The sequence below is a fragment of the Polypterus senegalus genome, chromosome 14 (genome assembly GCF_016835505.1).
Source record: "Polypterus senegalus isolate Bchr_013 chromosome 14, ASM1683550v1, whole genome shotgun sequence".
Classification (NCBI taxonomy): Eukaryota; Metazoa; Chordata; class Cladistia; order Polypteriformes; family Polypteridae; genus Polypterus; species Polypterus senegalus.
The window spans coordinates 76,982,683-76,999,909 of NC_053167.1; the positions used below are offsets into that span (position 1 = coordinate 76,982,683).

At 35.9% G+C, this 17,227-nt stretch overlaps 1 protein-coding gene across 1 annotated transcript in view; it reads right to left on the reverse strand.

Annotated features, from left to right (window-relative positions):
- Positions 1-833: 833 nt before the first annotated feature.
- Positions 834-17,227, reverse strand: part of LOC120514691 (calcium-activated chloride channel regulator 1-like) — a 66,103-nt gene continuing 49,709 nt past the window's right edge. The window contains exons 9-14 of the mRNA XM_039735192.1: positions 16,813-16,898; positions 12,809-13,033; positions 7,728-7,995; positions 4,977-5,144; positions 3,813-4,043; positions 834-3,005 (exon numbers count right to left, since the gene is read on the reverse strand). Of these exons, the coding sequence (XP_039591126.1) occupies positions 2,560-3,005; positions 3,813-4,043; positions 4,977-5,144; positions 7,728-7,995; positions 12,809-13,033; positions 16,813-16,898 (1,424 nt within the window). The 3' untranslated portion in view covers positions 834-2,559. The remainder of the gene's footprint in view (positions 3,006-3,812; positions 4,044-4,976; positions 5,145-7,727; positions 7,996-12,808; positions 13,034-16,812; positions 16,899-17,227) is intronic.

A 17,227-nucleotide genomic window follows, 5' to 3' on the forward strand; every position in this document is an offset into this window, starting at 1 on the left:
GTTGGACTTGATTACTCTAAGGCACCCCATATCTTCTGACTACAAAACAGCTTCAAATCATCATGCCTGCACCACAGTACCTTGATGGTGGATGAGAGGTTCTCGTAGGGATATGTTTTGTTTGGGCTTTTGCCAAATATGGTATTGTTCATAACATCCCCATAAATCCAGAGAATATTGTGCTAAATCTCTTGTGGTTCATTCAGGTAACTTTGCAAATCTGTGCCATTCTGCAATAACAATTTTTAGAGAAACAGGCTCTCTACTTGCTACACTTTCTTAAAGCCATTCTTGTTTGGACTTATTCTGATGTTAGAGGTATGAATTATCATATCTGAAATGTTGACTGATGCCTTTTGGGTTCCTTGCAGATTCTCTGAGCATCAACTGGTGTTAGCTTTGGATGAATTTAATTTGTTGCACCTATAAGGATTGTCAACCATCTTGAATGTTTACCATTTGTAAATAATATTCTCATTGCATAATGATGGACTTCAGATAATTTCGAAAGAGATGATAATCCCTCTCTACACTGATGAGCAGTAACAACTACTTCTCTGAGATTATTGCTAATGTCCTCTCATGTTGTCCTTCCGTCATGGTCTCCTGGTCAGGCAAGTATTCACCTTTTATCCACCATGGCGCTGTACACATGTTGTTTGGAACTGACAGTACAGCATTGTTTTGCAGCACATCTTCACTCAAATCCATGTCACATCGGTGTTACAATATTGGTACAACAATATATTTTTTTCCTCATTATATGTACATAAAAGGATATCTTAAGATCACAGTAATTTTGAAATATAATAAAACATAAGGCACTTCAAATGTCTTGTCAAATATTTAATACTTAAAAGTACAATAAAACATCTTACAGAACACATTTTTTAAATGTATTGTCTATTATAAAGCATTTAGGTTCTACTTAACACTGTGAAATACAATACTATATTAGAAAATTGTATAAATATATTTATGTAATGAACTGTTAAGAGCTGATATGTGTATTTAAAAAGAGAAAAAAAAAAATACTACAAATGCATCTGTCCAAGTGCCTTAACTCCTTCCTTCCTCTCCAACATTTTATTTGGTCTAACTCTGACTACTGATATGCTGCCTTTGTATTCTTCCTTATTTTAAATATCTATAAACTATGCACAGTACCCATCCATCCACTTTCCAAACATCCTCATCCCAGTTCAGGGTGTTGGGATGCCAAAGCCCATCCTAGCAACATTGGTTGAATAGCAGGGACCACCTGTCTATGGGATGTCAGTCCATCACAGAGCACCCAACACCCTCACACATACCAGTCCAATTTAATTAACAAAGTACACACATCTCTAGGGTCTGGGAGTAGAGCGGAGTATCTGGAGAAAAGCTCAGTTGCCTTGACCGAAAGGGCAGTGACCAGACTGAAGCAAGAACTCTTATACTGTGAGGCAGCAGCACTAGATATTACGCCACTGCACTGCACTCAATGTATACTCTAAATACTAAATGAATTCAGCTCTCTGGGTATGTCCTAATAAGGCAAAATAAGTTTAAAGAAGCATACTGATAATAACAAAGCTGACAAAATCTTTGTTATTCTATACACCTTGTCAGTCCTTGATTTAGCTATTCAGAATAATTTCAACCCAGAGCCCACCCTGGCTGATAATAGTACTAGTCTAGCTATAGACACTCATAACCGCACTAAGATACACCAAGCTGATAGAGTCCAACAGAAAATTCTTTGTGGTCTCCACTTCAACACGAGGACAACTTAAACACTCCACAAAGAACTGACCTCAATTCAGTTCTAAATTAAAACAAAGTACAATAGAGCAGCATTGTTTATGATACCACACACATACTGAAAAAATATTACTTCACAAAAATAAATTCAAATACACCTCAGTAGGAACATATTACTAAATATATAAAAAAGAATCAACAAATACAGTGATAATCATAAACTAAAGCATTTGCATGTCTAAATTAGTCTGTTCAATCCATTATCCTCTGCTAATGCAATCATCATCAATTCAGAATCACTTTACTTACAGTTGTAACTGTTTCTGGAATTTTGTATAATTAAGCTTACTGCATAACTGAGCACAACATTCTGCAACCTTGCTTAATTTAGTTTGTGATCGTGGTGGGAGGCCACAGAGCATTAAACAGCCCTGAGTGGGTCTTACTCCTTTGCAGTGCCCAATTATGCGCACACCCACACTCTCATAGACAGATGGCCAACTGGGCATCACAATTCAACCTAATGCACGCATCTTTTGGGACCTTGGAAGAAAATCAAAGAACTAAAAATAAAACGAATGCAAACTCCAATTTACAAACAGATTTTTGGTAATACAATATTAGAATGTAATTAAAAATTCTTCATTAAAAGTTACCACATATTTACAAAGCACATGCACCAGCATTAAAAAGCATAAAATATGGCCAGATATAAGTTAAAAAAAGCCAAAAGAAAAAGTCCTGCAGTCCTTTTTCATTTTGAGTGCCAGTAGATGATCTTATTTAGATATATCATATAAAACAGCTCTTTGTTTATTATGCTTCTGCGACTATATTTAACTTTTTCCTAACATGTTCTTCATCTAATACCATCATTCCACTATTCCTTTTGTTAATAATTAAGGCAATTAGGCCAAGAACAGAACATAAAATAATTGTGACTAAAGACACAGCTAGGCCCACCGTGAGCTTCCTGTTTTGATTGCTAGTATCAGGATCCCGGCTTTTAGGACTTGGATGATAAATCACTACTTGGGCTATGTTGGACACATCTGAAGCAAGAAGACTTTCATCACGTGAAACAACAGCAAAAAATATGACACTGTTGTTAACTTTTTCTTCCTCTTCCAGGTCAAATGACAGCTGCTCTCTGGATCCTGCTATCAATGGAATAATGCTGGAAGTGTTGACCTGGGTAGCATTGTGAAAATTGTCTCTCAGGTGTACTGCTTGCTTGCTCTTTCGTATCTCATACTCTGCCACTGAGAAACACAGATAATGCAGAATATTAGAAGGAGTTAAATGCAGTAGGCCCTAAACCTCAGCCTCATGCATTGACGCATTATTCACTCTCATTCAAAAGGCACAGTTTGTGCAATTGGTTCCAATTCTGTAGGTAAGATTTAGCATGATTCTGGAAACTTTTAGGTGTTTATCTAAAGCTGGCTCCATTGTGTATTGTTTTAAAATAATTCAATGAATTCCAAGCAATGGAAGGCAATTTATTCGGTACAGAACATCTCAGGTTTCAATGTTACCGTTAAAATGCTCTGGTGATTCACTTTGTCTGTTGCAGTGGTTTGGGAGTCTATCCAGCAGTGTTAGCTACAAGGCAGGAATGTACTCCACATGACTCTAAACCAATGTAATGCACAGAGTTAGCAGTCTGTCTAATCTGCGCATCTTTTTGATGTGGACAAAACCAAGAATAACCCTGGTGAAACATGTGGAGAATGTGAAAAATCCACAGAGATGGTCATTTGAACACAGTATACCAGAGCTCCAAAGTATTTCTGGACACTATAAAGGTAGACTTCTTGTTTATTCTGAATTCACTCTTTGTGTTTATGATGCTAGGTGTCAAAATGGATCGAACATATTATATTAAATCAACATGAACTTTAAAATGCTTCTTACTAAAGATTAGTTCTTAATGTTATTCTCATCACCATTTCACACCAGCCCCAGTGTTCCATTAAGCTGTAAGGGTTGATCTGGTAAACATTTGTACATGGTGCAGCATAGAGACTGACCACAACTTTCATATATACTGTAGTGCCAAAAGTTACCTGTGCCTTTATCCATGTCATCACCTGGTGCTGTCCATGCCAGATTAACAGTATTATTTATTAATTCTGCTGACAAATCAGTAATTTGGCAAGGAGGAAAAACATCTTGGTTGGCAGGAGGTACCACTTTCACCATGAATGTTCCTCCAGATTTAGTTCTGACAAAATCTTCAATAGGAAAGTCCTCATCATCAACAACAACTGGTTTTGGTGGGTTCAGGTGGACAGTACCTAAATATAAAATCACATAGCTGATCATTATAGAGATTACAGAGAGTGACCATGACGTTTGATCACTTCTGATGAGCCACGTAGTGTATGTGTAGCCACATCATTAAAAGACAGCCTGTTACTTTAACAGGCCCTGCCTCTTGATAGCCCCCAGCCTTGACTCTCTAAGAAGACAAGGAAAAACTCCCCAAAAAAACCTTGTAGGGAAAAATGGAAGAAACCTTGGGAAAGGCAGTTCAAAGAGAGACCCCTTTTCAGGTAGGTTGGGTGTGCAGTGGGTGTCAAAAGAAGGGGTCAATACAATACAATGCAATACACAGAACAGAACAAATTCTCAATGCAGTATAAAAAAAAAAAATTAGAAGTACGGAGCAAAATTTAACAGTAGATGATATCACATAATAAGATTTGGATATTTTTAAATTTTTAAATTGTTAAAGCCTAAATGGACAACATAACCCCATCACAATATTATATTACAATTTATGCACGAATACCTTACAAAATCATTTAAATTTAAACTTGTCACACGTTTTGGTTACCATATTTTATCTAGTGAATGTGGATCTTAATGGCCATGACTGAGATTAAGAAAGACATACCATGCATTAAATATAAAAAATATAAAAAATTATGAGATGCAATTATTTAATCTTAATTTAGTTAATTCTGATTATAATACAGAGTATCAGTGATAAACATTAGCTTGATTACAAAAAAATGTAAATTTTTCTAACACAAAAAATAAGGTATTTGAAAGCTTATAGAAGTGCATGATTAATATTCCCTTTGCTTTATCTTACTGATTATGCACCAAGACAAGACAGCATTCTAAGTTTTAAAACTTCATTTACATTTACTTGCTATAAAATTTCATAAATCTGAATTTTAAATATATCATAGCATGTTGTACAGCTGGGATGATACTCTTACCATTTTCCAGATATCCTTGCACATACATGGCACCTGAGGTGTGTCCAGCTGCAGCCTTAATTTCATTCTGAAGTTTTGAGACTTGGACTTTGAAGTTGTCCCTGCCAATTCCATCGTAATCAGTCATATAAGAAGAGTAAATGCCATCACCTGCGACCAAATCAGCACCTGAAAATAACGCCAATTAAAAAGGGTACTCAAATGATAAATATAGCTGAGCATGAAAATACCTTATTCATTGAATTGTTACTATCTACCATATATTGTGATGTCAAATATCCAAAATCATGTCCTAAAGATTAGAATTTTTAAACAAAGCATAAGACCAACTGACAGGGTGCCAGCCCACCGCAGGGCACACACACCCACACACCAAGCACACACTTTAGGACAATTTAGGATCGCCAATGCACCTAAACTGCATGTCTTTGGATTGTGGGAGGAAACCGGAGCACCCAGAGGAAACCCACGCAGACACAGGAGAACATGTCATCAAAGACCCGGAAAGCGAACCTGGGTCTCCTAACTGCGAGGGAGCAGCACTCTGCCCGCTACCATACATTGTGATGTCAAATAACAAAATCATTTTCTAAAGATTAGAAATTCTAAACAAAGCATTAGACCAACTGAGACATCTGGCAATCACACACTATAATAGTCAAATCTGGTGACTGAGCTACATCAATTGGATACTGAGACAGAGAAAGCTTCTTAATCTCTTATGGCTCATATTCATATTATTCTTGAATGGATTTTACTTCATTTTCTTGTCTTCTGTTCATTATATCTGTAAGGTTTCAATACATAAATGCCTTGAAGTGTTTATCCAGTGCTGAGGCAGGGTGTGTCGAATACAAGTATTTATTTTATTGATGTGCAGGAATATTCTTTAATGCTAAACCACTAAAGCCTCACATACTGGGTATCCATATCAATGGTTATTTTTTTTTTTCCTTCATCGGGGTAACCCATACTGTACTCTTTTGTATTATGGTTTTGTTAGGACTCTGCCCCTGCCTGTAGCTTCTTTCATATTTATTTATTTGATTGTGTTTTGAGTATTCATTTTTAATTTACAGTATGTTATGCTGGACATATTTTTGCATTCTTTTGTTTTTGTGTTTTACTATTTCATTGTAAGTATTGTCTTGTTTATTACTTATTTTTCATAATTCTGTTGTTCTGAGTGTATATTTATTACTCCTTTGTTTTATGTGCCTTGTCCTATGTATATTGTACTCCAGGAGGGTGATATTTAATATTGCAGCTGAGGGACTGTCCTCAACCTTCATAAACACTTTAGTGGCCTCAGTACTTTGCTGATGCAATCCTTACCATTCAGTTGTGTCCGTCAACTTCCCTTTATTGTTGATTCTTTGTTAAGTATTTGTTTTGATCATCTGGTTTCTAGACTCTCTGCTCTCAGCTTTGGATTTGAATCTTGTATTTATCGACTTGACATTGTTCTAGTCTGGCTGCATCTTTTACATTTGTTTATGCACTTGATTTGCTTTTGAATCTTTTACATGAACTTAATTATTAGGAATCAATGTTTTAGTATTTTGGAATCAGCTGTTTTCTGTGGTTTCCCTCTCCATTTTCTTATTTGAGAAAATATAGGCTCTGTCTTTTTTGGTGTATGCAGGCTGCAAAGATACCTTCTTGAGTTTAGAGGCCAGAGTTACTTTGTACTTTTTAGGTCTGTGATACGGTGTGTCACAGGGAATATGTAAGAGGATTTTACTTTAGTTTAGATTAATTTATTTTTTTCTTTTAACTCTTTCCTGGTGTTTTAACTGGGGTTGGCACTCATGTGCACCAGCTGAATTAATTAATTGCCATTTAATATACAGTACAGGGTATGTACCTTTCGTGGCAAGCTGAGACATCATCGGAACTGCTGAGGAAACTTTTGTATAGCAGGGACAGTGTTTGTGTTTATGCCATTGAGAACAGTCTGGGTTGAGTCTGCTCTGGATTTGAAAGTGCCGCGGCGACAAAGATGAACAATTGAAAGGGGAGACTTAGGCAGGATGGCTTCTGTGCAGGTACTGACTAAGGTGGCAGAGAGAGAAGGAAAGATTCTGTACATTTTAGTGACAGCGAGGTGGGAGCCGAGCTAGAAAGGAGTTTTTGATGGTTTCAGGAAGGGTTTGACAGGACGACTGTGCTCTGCAGTCTAGAGATTATTATGGGCTTTGTAGGATGGAGTTTCCTTGGCAATGACAAAGACAGTAACTGTCACGAAGTTGATCTTGATTGGGATTTTTAAACACAGCATTTATTTATTATTCACTTGGCTGCAGTCATGGGGCATCACAGGGTCTTGTTGGAATTCCGGGGCCTAGTTTTTGAGTTAAAGCCTTTTTTGAGTTTTATGGGATCCCAGCAACCACACTTCTTAATTATACCTGTGGCCTCTTTGCTGCTCTGACTCTCATACAGTGCATGCCAAGTGAAAATGGTTATCCTACCAATCTAAATAAACATAAGTCCATGATGTACAGTAATGTATATTTATATGCAGTACAATCTGAATCCTACAACACCTGAGCTAGTTGTGGCTCTTATTTAGGACACCTCTAAGTTGAACAATCATGTTGTGCTTAAGACTGAGCCATGAATCCCAATAAGACCAAATTATCATAGAGAATCCAACCAACAAATGGAATCCTTTATATTGTATATTGTGAGCTTCACAAAGTTTTTATGTTCTAGAATCTAAAGAACATTAATTAATATAAACTTTACCTGCTCCATTATCTTTCAGAATGACTGGAATAATTTTCGTACTGGCTGGTTCAATAATTGCAGTAACATTAGCATGGCGGACAGGCATGAGGTTTTTGAAGACTTCTACATAAATAGCAGCTGTGTAAGATGATTCATTTGTTTGTTGTAGATTTGTTTTCACAATAACCGGTTCAGATTGTGCACCAGATGGCTGTGATGTTATGCTAATCGTCATGGACTGAGGTTGACGGGCAGTATTTTCGATGCGGTATGACCATTTGCCAGTCTGAGGAAAAAAATACAGGCTTTATTTTAGACAATAAAATACAAAGCATTTATGATTCATCTGAAGAACAATTTTAATATGCAGAGAGATCATTGTGACTGCCACTTTATCAAAAAATGAGTTCATCTTTGCTGGGTGATAAAAGAATGCAACTGATGAGTTTGTCTACAAATGTAAGCAAGTAAACTTTCATATAAAATACTGGACCTGTAACTTACAGTACAGGCCAAAGGTTTGGACACACCTCCTCACTCAATGTGTTTTCTTTATTTTCATGACCATTTACAGCACTCCATCACTCTCCTTCTTGGTCAAATAGCCCTTACACAGCCTGGAGGTGTGTTTGGGGTCATTGTCCTGTTGAAAAATAAATGATCGTCCAACTAACCTGACTTCTGCACAACACAACTGCTGGTCCCAACCCCGTTGATAAAGCAAGAAATTCCACTAAATAACCCTGATAAGGCACACCTGTGAAGTGAAAACCATTTCAGGTGAGTACCAGTTGAAGCTCATCGAGAGAATGCCATGAGTGTGCAAAGCAGTAATCAGAGCAAAGGGTGGCTATTTTGAAGAAACTAGAATATAAAACATGTTTTCAGTTATTTCACCTTTTTTTGTTAAGTACACAACTCCACATGTGTTCATTCATAGTTTTGATGCCTTCAGTGAGACTCTACCAATGTAAATGGTCATGAAAATAAAGAAAACACATTGAATGAGGAGGTGTGTCCAAACTTTTGGCCTGTACTGTATATTTAATATTCCTTCTTCCTACAATCATGACATAACACTAATTCCCATTGTTATATAAAGTACTCAACAGCCATACTGGAGTGAAAGTAGAGATATCTTTCTAGAAAAAGACTTGTGCTATCTCATGCATTGCCCTTTCTCCACATTAAAACTGATGCTGGTTGTGCACTTTGTATACGGACAGCTGCTAATGAATGCACTTGGCACACTTTATAAAGATGTACATCTTGCATTATAAATAACAGCAGAACATAACTGTTAAACTGCAATTAAACACAATAAAACATTAATACCCTTTCACATGGTGACTATAAAGCAAACCTGGCAAGTCTGAAATCAAATTTTGGAAAGTTGCTGATTGAAATAGTACAATTAAGCTAAATAGCATTACCTATATGGAGAAAGAAAACATTCAGGGAAAGACAGAATATGACTGTGGTAATGTGACTCATTAAGCCATTCACTGGCAATGGAATAAATGTCACTGCTAACAATATTTTCACATTACTTTGCATAGCTACTTACCTAAAAGACAAGCCTGCTTTAAAGTGAATGGTACACACAATGAGATGGCAGCTTCCACCTCACTGTGAATGAAAGGCAACACAAGAGATGGTCAGGCAGACAGCCACTGATAATATGCAGTGGTAATGGCAATACAAACACAACAAAACAAAATTGAATAGAGTGCCACCATATTCAGTACCGGAGCCACTTACAGACTGCCAAGCTGAGTACCAAATGCTGATGTGGACAATATAAACAGTCTATCTCACTAGATTACAAACTCTGTGAAATTTGCAGATAGAGGTGAAAGTTTCATGTACTGTAGTGTTGTATGTTTCCAGCTAAGTGAATAGTGTTGTTTGCTTAGGCCGGTCACGCGACGCATGCTGCAGTGGACGATCCTGCTACACAAGCGTTGTAGTGTTAATACTTGCGCGCGTACTTTACATAAATCTGGAGCGATCCACCAGGTGGCAGTGTGAGATATTATCAAGGTGAGACATGTTCGGCTTCTCTGTGTTGTGAATTGCCTGGAACACTCATTAAATTCTGATGACACCTTACCGTAATATCTCTGAAAATTATGTTTATTGTTTAAATCTGTCAATCCAGGGATGTGTCCATTCCTGGAAGCATTGAGCACGAGTGAAAAACAATCCCTGGACGAGGTCTTGGCTCATTGCAAGGTGAATACAAGCACACACATACACTAGCGTCATTTTAGCGGCACCAAATCCCCAAATCTGCATATCTTTGGAAGGAAACCGGAGCACAGTGTGGAATACAAGCAGGAAATACCAGCAACATAACTCCCTGCGAGACAGCAGTGCTATCGCTCCGCCACCGTGTCACCCCCATGTGTGTAATTATTCCCCCCATGTGTGTAATTATTAACAGTATTCAATATTTAAACAAAATTATATGTAAAATGTAGCATACACACTTTAATGCATTTCATCATGAAAGTGATATCAAGTAGAAATCTAAAGATTCTAAATGTGCAGAGGGTTGGAATATCATAAATTTAATTTGTTCTGTGTGGCGATCTATTGTTGTTTGCCGCTGCTGTCAGGTCCAAGAAGCTCATAGCGATTAAAAACTGGGATGACGTTTACGATGGTCTGCATTAATGATAAAGTAAACTAAGAGGTTAAAGTGGACATTTCGAGATTAAAGCCGAAATTTCCACTTTAATCACAAAATACACGTTTTCACCGTGTCCTTTATTTTTTTCTCAGTGGCTCAAATACAGCGCTATACATTATGTAAGTTGCAAAAAAAAAAAAAAAGACAACACAAAAGATGGTATGTGAGACTTTTAAAATGTATCGTGTCATTACAATCGGGAATATGCGACGCTTGAATTTAAAAGCACCATGAATGCACCTGTATGTTGGCATTTTGCTTCACCACATTGAAGCATTCATCCCGTTGGATCTGCATAGAGGCTTTCTGTCACATGTAGATAGTAAACAGAGACTCTGATGTCATGTTCCGACTTTTAGCACACTGCGCCCCGCGACTTTTTGCTGGTACTGCAACTCGCGCACACGTCGCATTAATTTCTGAGGACCTGCTCAGAGAACGCGTGAAATGAACGCTGGGAATGTGTGGCAGCCATGATGCGGGCGCATATGCGTTCTGAGCGTGAAGTATAAACCGGCCCTTAATGTGATTAAATACTGAAACAGTTTTATGCTGAGCCAGAGCACAACTTTAGAATGCAGTTCATGTCTTAGCCTCCCTTCAAGTCCATCTTGGTTTCTCACACCTGGTTGACTGAAGCATTGCACGGTGGAAAAGTTGTACTTGCAACACAAACACAACTGTAATTGTGTCACCATAAAGATGACAAGAATAATTTCTGAATGCTGATCCAGACTGTTTTGTAAAAGCAAACATGTCACTTATAATATAATCAGTAATGCATGTGTCTAGCAAAATATATTTTACTAAAAGTAGTCATTTGAGTTTGAAAATGAAGTGAAAGTAGGCAGAAAATTTTACACTCAAATACAATACTGAAATATTTCTACTTTGCTACAATACAACACTGCTTATTCAAGATGACAAACTTCTCTATAAGCATACAGTACTGTTAGAAATGAAAAGAGACACATCTGACGCATTACGTAGGATTACACAATCTTATTTTTTGTCTGCGATATGATCCTCTAATTGCAGCTGATCCAACAGTGGGTGCACAACAACAGCAGTGTCCATTTTTATGTAAAACACAATAATTATATAATTTAACATGGGGTTTATTCAGAAGCACTCACACTTACTTTCACTCAGTGCTTTAAAATGTGAGTTTTGTTTTCCAGCTACTTTCAAAAGGAGCTAAAATGTTGTTTTTGAACTTGTTAAATGTTTAAATGTTGATGTAAGTTAAATTAAATTAAGTTAAAGAACTGCATGAAATGCAAAATTTAAATGATGGTGTTGTAATAGTCTTGGCTTACATGATTAGACTGTCTTTCTAGTGACCAACTGTCTTTGTGGATTCTTCACTGACTATATATAGAGAAGTACAATTTGCAAAAGATGTTCACTATTCTCAACTAGAATTTTCCCTGGATTAATTCATGATAAGAATTTTAACTAATTTGAGAAATTTACTCCAACCTAAAAAAATATTTGTGCAGAAATTAAATTAAATTAATACAATACATAACTTTATTTTACCTTAAAACTATCTAATGGGGTCTTGATATAATGCATTTAACTTCGTATATTACTTTAAAATCTTATCTTGTCAGTTTGATAGAAACAATGACAACTAATTAATTATGGGCTTTCTGTGCTTATTTAGTAGGTAACAAAGTGGTAAAGAAGGAATGAAACATGTTGAGAAATGTTCATTTACATATAAATTTGCTTCTTTGTCAAAATTAGAACTTGTGATCACATTTTTATTTATTTTCCTTCAATAAAAATGTGATTATTCAACGCATTAAATTTGGGTTGTTGGCTAATACATAAATTGTCTCAAAATCTCCTTCAAAAGGGCTTTTGAAAGCTAATGCATTTTTTGCTTTAACTGCATGACTGAATGATCTGTTCAACGCTTCATCAGCCTTTGTGTGAAAAAGTGCTTCCTCTTGGTTTCTGTCTTAATTACACTGCCTCTTAACTACTGCTTCAGTAGCTCTTGTTTTCACCCTTTTACTGTCTGAGGCCACTTTATCCAGGTATAGGGTCACAGCTTGCTCAAGGATTCAGGCAACATCAGGTGCAAGGCAAAAATCAACCCTGGGGTGCAAGTCCTTCACAGGGCACACTGGTGCACAAATATCTACAGGCTCATACAGGAGTACTTTATAGTCACCGTGAAATCTAAACTGCTTTGTAAAGACTTTGAAATAAGGATCTAGAGTGTCCACAGGAAAACCTTTACAAACTTCAGTCGATTTTAAACTTTACAGAATGTTTCAACTGGCATTTGAACCCAGGGTCTTTGACCTTTGTCTCTAACTGTTTCACCATATTGCATACAATAAACACAATCATGCTGTTAATACCAATATTGAATTCAGTTTTTAAGTACCTTTGCTTTTCCGGGGATGATCAATGTGCCAACGGTTGCTTTCTCTTCTAATTTGAAATCTTTTGTTGAATATTTGATTCCATCAGGATCGCTAATGGAAATGTCTGGTTTGACATCAGTCTGCCAGGTCACTAAGAAGTTTGTGTTAAATCCAACTCCAATGTCAATATAAGTGTCTCCAACTAAACTGTCCCCTGGTTCCTGTGTTCCTCCAGTGCTTTCCAACTGATAAAAAAAGTAAGATAATCATTATAACATTGAAATATTAGATTTTCCATTGCCACTTTCACTTATCAGCACAATGCAAGTATAAATAATGTATATATCTCAACAATTGGTTATTAGAAATTGATCATTCAGAATGGTGAAATACCTTCTTATTAACATCATATCTCTGATCCTCCTCACATTTCCCCCAGGTAAGTAATACTATGGCCGAAGGATTTCAGAAAATGAAAACAAAAGTGGGGAGAGTTCAGTCAAATTTACATGCAGGACATCTGATTGATTGATTTCTGTAACTATAACATTTTATCCTCTTTCTATCTCCCTTGTGAACATATTCACATTAGGTATAATATTTTGGAGGAACATCCAAATTACTCTTCATTGTAAAGAACAATAATCCATTACCCTTAATTAAAACTTTAATTTTCTTATACAAGATCCTTGGGGGCCTTCTTTGGCTACTTCCTTATCTAGCGTCCTCATATTAATTAGTTTCTGGTGACTTTAAGTGTTTGTAAAGTGTGACTTCATCTTGCACATGCCACTCCATATTGTGTTGTTTCTTCTGTTTATAACGGATGCCTGAATATGGCTCCTGTAATGGAGGCTCACGTAAATAATGATTCATAGATTTTTCTCTTACTTATATCTATACCCTGATTAAAGCACCATGCTGACCCCCTGCGATTATGGACTGAATGGCAGGTGTTCCTACAGTTGTGCTTGAAAGTTTGTGAACCCTTTAGAATTTTCTATATTTCTGCATAAATATGACCTAAAACATCATAAGGTTTTCACTCAAGTCCTAAAAGTATCAATGAAGGCAAGCCGTCCTGGCCCAGATGCAGCAAAACAGGCCCAAACCATGATACTACCACCACCATGTTTCACGGATGGGATAAGGTTCTTATGCTGGAATGCAGTGTTTTCCTTACTCCAAACATAACGCTTTTCATTTAATCCAAAAAGTTGTATTTTGGTGTCATTCATCCACAAAACATTCTTCCAATAACCTTCTGGTTTGTCCATGTGATCTTCAGCAAACTGCAGACGAGCAGCAATGTTTTTTTTGAAGAGCAGTGGCTTTCTCCTTGCAACCCTGCCATGCACACCATTGTTGTTCAGTGTTCTCCTGATGGTGGACTCATGAATATGAACATTAGCCAATGTGAAAGAGGCCTTCAGTTGCTTAGAAGTTACCCTGGGGGTCCTTTGTGACCTCGCCGACTATTACACGCCTTGCTCTTGGAGTGATCTTTGTTGGTCGACCACTCCTGGGGAGGGTAACAATGGTCTTGAATTTCCTCCATTTGTACACAATCTGTCTGACTGTGGATTGGTGGAGTCCAAACTCTTTAGAGATGGTTTTGTAACCTTTTCCAGCCTGATGAGCATCAACAACTCTTTTTCTGAGGTTCTGTTCGTGCCATGATACACTTCCTCAAACATGTGTTGTGAAGAGCAGACTTTGATAGATCCCTGTTCTTTAAATAACACAGGGTGCCCACTCACACCTGATTGTCATCCCATTGATTGAAAACACCTGACTCGAATTTCACCTTCAAACTAACTGCTAATCCTAGAGGGTCACATGCTTTTGCCACTCACAAATATGTAATATTTGATCATTTTCCTCAATAAATAAATGACCAAGTATAATATTTTGTTTCATTTGTTTAACTGGTTTCTCTTTATCTACTTTTAGAATTTGAGTGAAAATCTGATGATGTTTTAGTTCATATCTATGCAGAAATATAGAAAATTCAAAAGGGTTCACAAACTTTCAAGCACAACTGCAGATGGCTACATGAGCATCATCATCAAATTATTCCATGTGAAGTCTGAAAATCATGAGGACTAATTTAAACATCTACAGTATGTTAGGTAGAATGCCCAGTGGTGGCTAGGCGGTCTTTTGACCTTGGAACGCCTGCAGATTTAGTTTTTTTCTCCAACCAAACTGGAGTTTTTTGTTTTTATTTTCTGTCCACCTGGTTATCCGATCTTAACTTTTCCTTTGTTACATACTGTATAATATTATTTCCTAATCTTGTTTGTTTATGTTTTATATATTAACTTCCTTTTTATTTCATCTTATAAAGCACTTTGAGCTACATTGTTTGTATGAAAATGTTCTATGAAATATATAAATAAATGTTGTTGTTGTTGTTAAACTCACATTTATTGCTTATTTTAACCCTGGCAAGCCTTTAAGGACCAGTGCCCCATCACAAATGGAAACTGCACACATCCACAACAACTAGTGAAGGCACACACTTTGAAGACACAAAGCAGCAATGGTAAGTAAAGTGCTTAAGCAAAAAATGTTCTTGTCATTTTTAAAACTGATGACAAACACTATTGTGTATTTGTTGTCTCCATTTTTAAGGTGGTGTATTCCATTTTATTGCACATGTTCTTGGTTATTGAAATTAGAGTATGTGACTTAATTTATCAACAGAAAAACAATGTTAGAATTGTTTTAGTTGCTTTAAACTGATACCATATTTTCCTGTACATTTCTTAAAGTTTAAAGAAATTTGCCCACCAATAAAGATATTTTTATATATTACTTACCCCATGTAGTTTGTAGCAATGGCTGAGAAAAATTTGTAATCTCATGTTTTATGGCAGAGCTTGAGAGGAAAACGTTTATAATATGATGGCTCCTAATGGTGACCAGTAAAGTACAATGACAAATTATGTAAAAATGTACATGGAAAACAGGAAAATGTTCTCATGTTACTTGTCCTTGTCCTTATCCATTATTTAGTCATATACTCAAAATGACGGAAATGCATCCATTTTTTTCTGATATATTACTAACAGTTTACTTTGTAAACAAGAAAATGTATTCCTATAATTCTTTGTTTTTTGCTTTGAAGACAGGTCTCTTGACCAATGGATAATGGAGAGAGGTAAGATAATTGTTTGTTTTTTTCTATGGATAATTTTCACATAGTTTGTCATTGTGCAGCGCAGGTCACAATTAGGATCCATCATATCATAAACCTTTTTCTCTTACTCTGGTTGAAAATATGACATTAAAACTTTTTCTTGGGCACCACGACAAATTATATGGTGTAACTAACAAATAGAAATATCATGTATTATGTGGAGTATTCCTTTAAGAAGTTAAAAAACTTAAAAAGTTGATATTGTACATTATAACAACTCATTTTGTTCCACTTAAGTAAGAAGACATATCTCTGGCAAGCGGCTGTAATTTTTCTAGCACATACAATTTTCAGCAAAGATAAGGTCTTTCACTTAATCTATTATTACAAATCCAGAGGTTTTAAATCAACATATTCTTGAAATTGTTCCAAATTGCAATAAACACCTGACCAAAGTTTAGAGACCCTAAACACTAGATAAATGTTGGAACACATATGTATGTAATTCAACATCTAAATAATATAAAACTTTTAAATACATTTTCAATATTTAAAATTAACCAAACTATAAATGTTCACTACAGTTAAAATGGTTTATTTTAAAGTTTACTGTTTTTAAATTTACTGATTTAATAAATCCTGTATAATTACATCTAATCTGACTATAACAAAGCAAGACATAACATCATCCAACAATTATGGGTAAAATATGCATAAATAGAATATAACATTAAGGTACAGAAAAAAAATGGAAAAATAAATTATATTATGAGAAAAATATTGTAAAACATGATATAAAGCTAAAAAAGGTATGGAGAAAAATAAAATATTCTACACTCCAGCTGTCATTTAAAGACAGCAAGTAATTACTGCTCATACCTGTATCTGTTCTTCTGATAATTCCATGAAAGCTTCCAGTAATCCATTTGAATTAAAATTATCAGAGGCGTAATATTTCTTTCCATCTAAAATCATTTGGCAGAAGAGGGAAAACTTTAGTTTTGATATCCAAAAAACCATCACGGTGGCATTTTAGTAACACTGATTCATCTAAGAAATGGACTAAGCTAAAGCTGTGATCTGATGGAGAAAAACTACACTTAATTTTACAAATAACTATGCTTTCGAGAGAGGAGGTTTTTGCTAACACATTAGGGATTTCTGTTCAATAAATACATTTGAGTTTTTACACACTACAAATCCAACAAGTGAATACCTACCCTATCTTCATTTATACGATTAAAAAAAATCTCCAACATAAAATGTACTTCAAGCATAAAATATAAAAGCATAC